Genomic DNA, 8,587 nt, shown 5'->3' with positions numbered 1-8,587 from the left:
ACTTGCCAACATTTATTCTGTAATGTAGACATAACCTAAAAATCCAAATCAATAAACCATTGGAAATATTTACCACCGAAAAAACCCACTTGCGTTTTTGTTTTTTCCATCAGTATATTTACCTATATTTACAAAGAACGAGAATCATATGATGTAATCTATAAAGTACAGTTATCGAATACAGTTTAAATTCATTAACAAGAATATTTTAATTTTCAGACTAAAGAGACGTTTGTCATAATCGTGTTTGTGGTGCTCACGTTGTTTGCCGCTAACATGGTTTGGCAACATCATCAGTCCATCCTGGTTAGGACCAGCACGTATCCATCGTTATTAAAAACGCAGTCTGCAACAAACACGACATCGGTGAAGCGCATGACGTCGACAGACACGACCACGTCTACAGAAAGAGAACAACCTATGAGAAATGCGACTCCCGCCAGGTACATCATTTACGAATGCACCAAAAACCAACTTTGTGGTGGGTGGGGCGATCGACTTAAAGGAATCGTGTCTAGCTATTTAATATCTCTCATTACCAACAGAACATTTGGAATCAGCATAACAGCGCCGGCCTGTAACCTAACTGATTATTTTGAACCACACCTAATCGACTGGAACATCGATTTAGATCGTCTGAAGAACCTGCCATCTAAACGAATAAGCCACATGGATAACGGTTTATTTTTCAGAACAGCTGACACAAAGAACTTCTCCGCACTGATGAAGGAAACTGTGATATACTACAGACATAATTTTGAATTTATTCCACGACTTCAGGAAAGCGACTTCCATGCCTCTGATTTCTTGTGGATGAAAAAATGGACGAGAGACAGGGTTTTCGCACATGTTATGAGAATTTTGTTCAAACTAACAAAGAGATTAAACACAGTGTTGATCGATTTTATTAACAAGGCGAAACCAGATAAAAGATGGAAATTAATGTGTGCTCATATTCGTTTGGGTCGAAACCCAACAATTCCTAATGATTCTGAACAACGCAACACTAACGAGACAATTAAAGTAATCTGGGACTTTATAACAAAGAATTTCACGTGTGATTTATGTAAAATATTTCTTGCATCAGACTCAGAAGTCGTACGACAGAAAGCCAAAAGTTTATTCCCTGATAAAATAGTTGACATTCCTGGAGACATAGTTCATATTGAGAGAGGTCAAATGAAAAACAAATGCGACGCATTCAGTAAAGTTATCTTGGATCAACAGGTTTTATCCAAATGTGATTCTCTACTTATTACTAAAAGCAACTTTGGAAAAATAGCTGCATATTTAAGGGGAACTGATGAAAACCTTTTCTGTTCTGCCAACAAACAAATTGTGAAGTGCCTGCCTAATAACATTAACACATTGTTTGGTATGAGTGGCTGATGTCATCATATGACCTTTACCTATGCTGACGTCTCAGACTTGGTCTGTGGGTCAGAACTATAGTTCTTAAAGGGATAGTAAACTCAAACATGAGACTTATGTGTTGGAAAGATGCCTACCCGGACCACCAGCACATACTAATACTTTAACAAATGAAAAACGCGTAAGTTTAGAGTTAATGAAAACCCGTGGATATTCCTGCTAACTGAAGGCAGCCAATTTCTTTTGTTTTCGTTGCCGCCGGAATTCTAGCTTGGGACGAAGTAACGTCAGCTCCGACCAACTCCTGTATACACAGTGTAAACAAACGCAGTCATTTGCGACAAGACGCTTCGCTTTCATTAACCTGACTTGTAAAAAACCCATAAATGACTTGATCATTTCCGGCAATACCCGGGAATAGGAAGGGCATGTTTTTTCTGCCTCTAAATAATATAGATTTGAAATCCAGTCCAATCCTTATATAAAACAGTTTTATTTGGGTTTATTAAGTTTTGCCAAGTGTGTGTTAGTTTGGTGTGTAAGTCTGTATTGTTATTTGTTCATGTCAAAGCGTAATTAGGTGTAGAACATAGTTTTTTACGGCCTTGTTTACGTTTTGAAACAAACATGATAGTAGCGTGGGTAGTGCCAAATACCCACTGTCTTTGGTTACGGTTGCGAGCAGTAGTTATGTTTGTCCACATTTCTAATAAACGTTTCGCAGATTACTATCGTTATCACGCAAAGCACTAGAGCTTTAGTGAACAAGGCCATTGACAACTTAAATGTTAGCATATCAAATATCTTAAACAAATTCGCAACCGCCACTGCGGAGCGGTCCATTCGAAATGGAGAGGGCGGAGAGTGTGACGACACCAATGTTAGATGGAATCCCACTCGGTCCAACCCAGCCAAAACAAGCCATTCGTGACTCCCCATATCCCCTGGTCAGACAGTCGAGCGAGCCAGACAAGGCTTGCATTGACCGGCTGATGAGGGGTGGGGGCTGTCAGACCTTATTTCAGATAGACAGCTCGGAACTCACATGACCCTAGATGTTAGTGGGACATCCAAGTTACCCTGGGATATTTCCGGTGCCGTTTGTACTGACGAAAATTACTGCAAGGAAAGTTCAGATTCGGGGAGGAGGTGGGGGGGGGGGGGGATTCGTTGTCTTCCTAGATCTCGAATTCGACTAACGGTAAGTCTGTAAATCCAAATGTAAACTAATTAAGCGTACCGGTTTCTGAATCTCCCACCCTCTCAGCTGAGCCCGGGTCACCAAGATCCCCGACCCCCACCGCACCCAGGAAATGTCGGAAGAGGAAGACTACCACTGCCGCTCGACCGGAGGATGGTGAAGACACCGAGTCTATTACACAGGTAAATATCCCTACCAGTAACCCCTGCGGTCCCCTGGGGAGTGAGTCACTCCACCTCAACCGAAGCAGAAAGCTTAAAGTAAGTCCTAAAGAAAAGGGTAATGAATTTATCCCCTGGTTGAGGCAGGCACCTTTTCATGATTTGGACCCTACGACTTATGGTCTGCTGTTTTTACAGCATTCCATAGCCGAGATTAAAAGATTTTGATATTTACTCCTAGATAACACGGCTTTCTTCTTTACCCGTTTAATGAACGGTCAAACCTTCATTAAAGCCCCATCGGATACGCCCTTTGCTGCCCTGGGACCTGTTTTCCCACCTTAGATCCTTTCCCGAGTCTGCCGATGAGGTTGCGGTAGTTTTAAGGAGGTGCAAGAAAGAACCAGTGGAGGGAGAGAATTTCAACATATCTGGTTCTATACAGGGTGATATGTACATCAAAACATTTGGCGTAGGCCACAGCCAGACAAGTGTAGAAAAGACCGGCGAGTGTTTCCGAAGTGTCGGCCACGGAAACCCACGAGACCGCGCTTAATCAGGCTTACGAGATCTCCGGTGTGGAATGTCGGGTAAAGAAACCGGAGACCGCCGAACCCAAACATCGAGGTACAAACATCTCCGCTATTGGGTTCTAGAAAGTCAATAGGGTGCGAGTGCGAATAATTTTTACATGCTCATATACCACTAGAGATTCGAGCATGTCCGTCCCGTGGCCTGTCTCTGGATAGCCAGGGGCTTGTCCCCGGACAGAAAAAAAAAAAGCGGACAATTTGAAATTTACATCCAAAAATTAAATAGTGGGCCTTTAAATGTTTTATGCGCATCTCTAATTAATATAATTAATAAAGAAAATTCTACTCATTAAATTTGGTCGCTAGATTAGATCGGGCGATCAAAATGAAATTATATAAGATCGGTGGCCTGACTCGGGATGGAGGGAGGTGTGTGTGGGGGGGGGGGGGGGGGGGGGGTAGAGTTGAAAATGGGCAGAATTTTGAAAATAGCAATTAGTAAAAAAGTTAACAGAATTTTAAAAAAGAAGAAGTTACAAGCCAAAAAAAAGAAGATTTATATAAGTTACAAGGAAAAAAATCAAAGATTTATATAATTTGGAGCATTTTAGAAGGACAGTCCAAAAATAAATAAGAGAAAGAAGAGAGGATCGGACTATTTAATAATATTAAAAAAAGAAAGTAATTTCGACATAAACTTTTCAACGAAGGTCCACGTGAGTGGCCTCGTTAAGGCCGTTAGGGTGCACAGCTTATTGGGACGAGATAGGTTGCATCCCGTCAAAAAAAAACCTAGATTGACAGGCAATAGACGTTGAAGGTGTAGTGCTGTGTTGAAATACAAATCCGTCTGAACGGGAGAGAGAATCAGACTAGGGTATAGTCCAGTCGTCATGGGTTGGTATAGTGGTGCGGACGGGCCCGAGATGGTATCACAATAAAACAAAGTAAGGTCTAGAAAAGAGTAGTAGGGGCCGATCCCGCTTCCTATTTCTTCTTAGAGTGGGGCGGTCAGTCTTCCAGTGCTGCTAGGACAGGCTCGGACATGTAGAGACTAAACGCGAACAACCGTGGTGTTCTGCAGAATGGCCGTCATACGAGTCACGAAAAACACCCAAGTGGACATAGTCAGACGGAGAAATGATGTGGAGGCAAGGAATCTCGCTAAAAAGAATCCAACCTGGTGGTGCAGACTGTCAAAACGAGAAGCGTTCCAGCGTTCAATCAGTTCCAATGGCCGCATACATCCCAGTAGAAAACTTCACTTCGCTGACAAAAACAACGAAGTGAAGGATCCCCAAGTCGAGCCGCGAAAACACGTGCAGTGTGCACAAGCGAAACAAACACGTCTTACCGCGTCGAGTTCCAGACTGGGAATGAGACAATAGGGATCACTTTTTCACACTTTTCGGAATTTTTATTAATGATTTTGCTCAGGCGCTCACTCAAAATAATAAGTCAACTAACACAAGGTTCAGTATTGGAAACACTTTCGATCAGGATAAAAAATATCTCCAGTTGGATGTTTTAATTTTACAAAATTGGTCAGAAACCTCTCTGTGTGTGTGTGTGTGTGTGTGTGTGTGTGTGTGTGTGTGTGTGTGTGTGGAGGTTTTGGGTGACAATTTCAAAATCCAAAACAACTTGTATTACATTTTTGAATCGTAATAACGTATCTTATAAATTAAGCGGGGCAAGACGCAGCCCAGTGGTAAAGCGCTCGCTTGATGCGCGGTCGGTTTGGGATCGATCCCCGTCAGTGGGCCCATTGAGCTATTTCTCGTTCCAGCCAGTGCACCACGACTAAAGGCCGTGGTATGTGCTATCCTGTCTATGGGATGGTGCATATAAAAGATCCCTTGCTGCTAATCGAAAAGAGTAGCCCATAAAGTGGCGACAGCGGTTTTCCTCCCTCAATATCAGCGTGGTCCTTAAACATATGTCCGACGCCATATAACCGTAAATAAAATGTGTTGAGTGCGTCGTTAAATAAACCATTTCCTTATAAATTAAATTTATTATTCTACGATAAAATAATAACTCCGGTGTTTTCAGTCTGCTTTCTAGGGGTTATGTTTGATCAAAAACGTATCTCCAAAGAGAATATGACTGATTTAGTTAACACATGTAAATATTATATTAATTTAATTTAATTTAATTTATTAAAACATTTATTGGCCGTCCCATGGAGCAGTGATAGAAAAACTTTGCTCGTGATCTTCGAGGCATTCACTGTCTCCAGATTACAGTATGGTGCGCAGGCCTTTGGCTGTGCCAGTGAAACCCAGCTCAAAAGGCTCGAACGCGTGTATAACAGGGTCTGCTACCGACCTTGGTCGGGCTGCTAGTGCTCCCTTGCACCTGCCAGTGCAGGTGGTCCCTCCTCCCTCCCACCTTCCCTGTCATGGACGGAGGAGCCGTAAAACCCTATTACCTGACCTGACCTATAACAGGGCTCTTTTTATTATAGCTAGAGCGTCAATATGCACACTCTATGACAGCATTTTAGCTGAGCTTGGGTGTTACCATTAACCCGTAGGCGTATAAAACAAGGACTAAAACATCCGTTTAAAGTAAAATAAAAATGGTTAAAAATAATCCTATCTGGAGAAGGTAGTATTTCAAGTGTTGTAGTGAGTTTTCCAGTGGTAATGATTGTTTTCACTCCACGTATACACAGGCTCCATAATGTGGGCACGATCTAACTTGGTTTGCTGGTGGTCTTAAATGCATAAAAAAATCATACAAATATGCAAATGTTGTGTTAAATTTTAACATTTGACTAAAATAAATTTAATATTTGCACAAAGGGTGTATTTATTTATATAAAAGTACTTATTTAGACTTTATTAAGATCTAAATTGCCTTGCAATGAACACAAAACAATCCTAATAATTGTTACCCCGGACGTACTCAACTCCACCCTGCGTACCCGAATACACCTCTAGACCAAATGTTTTTGTGGAATAGGTTCACAAACACACCACAGTGAAACTCACAATTATTTGATAATACATTATTTACACATTTATTATTTTATTATTCATGTAAGTACTGTAAACAGTACAATCTAATTAAAATTAGCTCCACTATTACATGTGGATCTTACAGCAGCCCGTTGGAGCTCATGTCCAGTTGACCGTACATTGGACCAATCGAAACCTTACTTGCAAAATCATGCCAGTGATTTGAAAACATTCGGGATTATGCCAAGGGTATACAAAATGATTCGGGTGAATTACGAAGTATGCCGGAAACTAATTCAATATAAAATTAGTTTCAAGACGAAAACAAAAACCGTGATGGTAAAGCCATGAAATCTGTTTATACTAGTATACAATCCAGAGTTTATTACTGCACTTTTCCCCCTGTTTTTTCAATGTTGAATTAGACCAACAAGTTCTCCTATTGCATAAATAGTCTCGCCCGATATTTTTAGAATTTGTATGCTCCCGAATAACGCTATAAAAGGCGAAGTGTAATTGGTCGATATTTAAATTGTTATTTATAGATGAAATGTCACCTGGACATGGGAGTCCACGCAGTGCTGTTAGACCAGTAGAGATCATTTTAATCAGATTGGTAAACAGTGTTAAAGTCACGGAGTTTCACTGAATGACCTTGAACTTGGTTTCTGTTTCAATCATACAGAATTACAATGTCTCATGTTAAAAGATCGTGTCCATTCTATATCTATGCAGATTCTATAGTTTGTAAAGTTATAAGAACTTGTGAATTCTTCTGATAGGAGAAGAGCTGATAAGCAAGTGCAGGGCCGATGCTAGCGGAGGGGTGAGGTAGTCCCCCCCCCCCCAAAAAAAAAAAAAAAAATCCGGAAAAAAATATAGAAACTTAAAAACAATTCTCTTCTTAACCGTTTAAAGGGACATTCCTGCTGTAATTTTTAAGATGTTATCGACTAATAGAGACTTTTCAACGATTGTCATTACATATCAAATACATTTTCTGCATAACATATTAGTGACTGTATATTGAATGTGTTTCTGATCGTTCTAATATTTGTACTAGGTTAAATTTCATTTTATTTCCTAAAATATTATATTTTTCGTACGTACGAAATTATCTGAAGACAAAATCCAGTTTGGATTTCTTACAAATATTAAGACGACAAGAAACACATTGAATATACAGACACTGATATTCTAAACAAGAAAGTATTTTTAATATGTAAGTTTAATCGTAGAAATATTTTATTAGTAGGAAACATCTTACAATGCAGCAAACTCAGGAATGTCCCTTTAAGGAGTTTTAGACTATTAACTACTCATGAATTGGCTTGTCTCTGACCTGTATATAGATGTGTGGGTTTTTTATATCTAGTTATGAAATAGTTGTATATAATAATACGTTTGTAAAATCAATCACGAACACAGTTTCTGTGGTACTCCAAGTAAAACAACAAAGGAATTTACAACCAACTCGATCATGGCTGAAACTACAGAACGTTGTGCTTCAAAGAAACCACATCTATTTACTGGTTATTGATATTGACGTTTTAAATGCATATTGTCACAGACCACTGATATTTTGTAAAAACAAGTGAATTATGGCAATGGTCAATAATTTCAAAAAATAAAATTGCCGAGAGGGTTGACATGGATTTCACTCCATCATGGTTCGGTTACGGTGATGCGATAGCTAGATTTGGTTTCCAACAATTAATGTAATTTTTATTTATTATCCATTTTTAGAGAAATAAGGTCCTTAAATTCGTGACAGTATGCCTTTAACTATGCAACCTCCCTGAAATGGCTGCAAAATGATATTTGAGAGCCATTAGATTAAAACATGTCCTGGATCATGACCCTGAACTAGCTTCCATTCCAATAATTTCCCACCCCCACAAAATCCTAGCTACGGCCCTGAAGTGCGGATATTAGATTTACTTTCTTTTGTAACTGATAGGTCACGTGGTTAAACAGGTATTTTGACTAAACTTACCATCCACTCTCAATTTGTTTCACACACATTAATGTGAAAATGGTTGCTGAAGTACTATATAGAAATTGGAAGTTGATTCTTGAATAGCATAAGTCCTTTAAATAAATGTTATCTGGGGTCACATTCAAAATACCAATGCCAAATCTAAAATCCTTCCACTAAACGATTTATGTAAATCGTTTAACAGTGTCAGCTGGTGGGAACAATGACTGTATCAACAAGCACATTGATTACTTCAAATTCTGTACTAAAAGGAATCAAAATATTGCGACAGTCTAACACAAGTCAGAAAGCACAGATCAGAAGAAAATGAAGGTGAGAAGTGTGTTTAGAATAAGAACTGTTTTATAACATCATTT

General features: G+C 39.5%; 1 protein-coding gene across 1 annotated transcript; it reads left to right on the top strand.

Annotated features, from left to right (window-relative positions):
• The first annotated feature begins 239 nt into the window (after positions 1-239).
• On the top strand, positions 240-2,163 carry LOC121384692. The gene has a single exon (XM_041515182.1). The coding sequence runs from the start codon at positions 277-279 to the stop codon at positions 1,387-1,389; it is 1,113 nt and encodes a 370-aa protein (XP_041371116.1). The 5' UTR covers positions 240-276; the 3' UTR covers positions 1,390-2,163.
• The last annotated feature ends 6,424 nt before the right edge of the window (positions 2,164-8,587 follow it).

Source organism: Gigantopelta aegis, chromosome 10 (genome assembly GCF_016097555.1).
Source record: "Gigantopelta aegis isolate Gae_Host chromosome 10, Gae_host_genome, whole genome shotgun sequence".
In the NCBI taxonomy this organism is placed as follows: domain Eukaryota; kingdom Metazoa; phylum Mollusca; class Gastropoda; order Neomphalida; family Peltospiridae; genus Gigantopelta; species Gigantopelta aegis.
Note: the sequence above shows the minus strand (reverse complement) of the source record. Positions and strands in the feature narration are given on the sequence as shown.

Bases quoted from the DNA above. Each gene is read 5' to 3' on its own strand.
- LOC121384692 (XM_041515182.1), top strand. From the start codon at position 277: ATGGTTTGGCAACATCATCAGTCCATCCTGGTTAGGACCAGCACGTAT.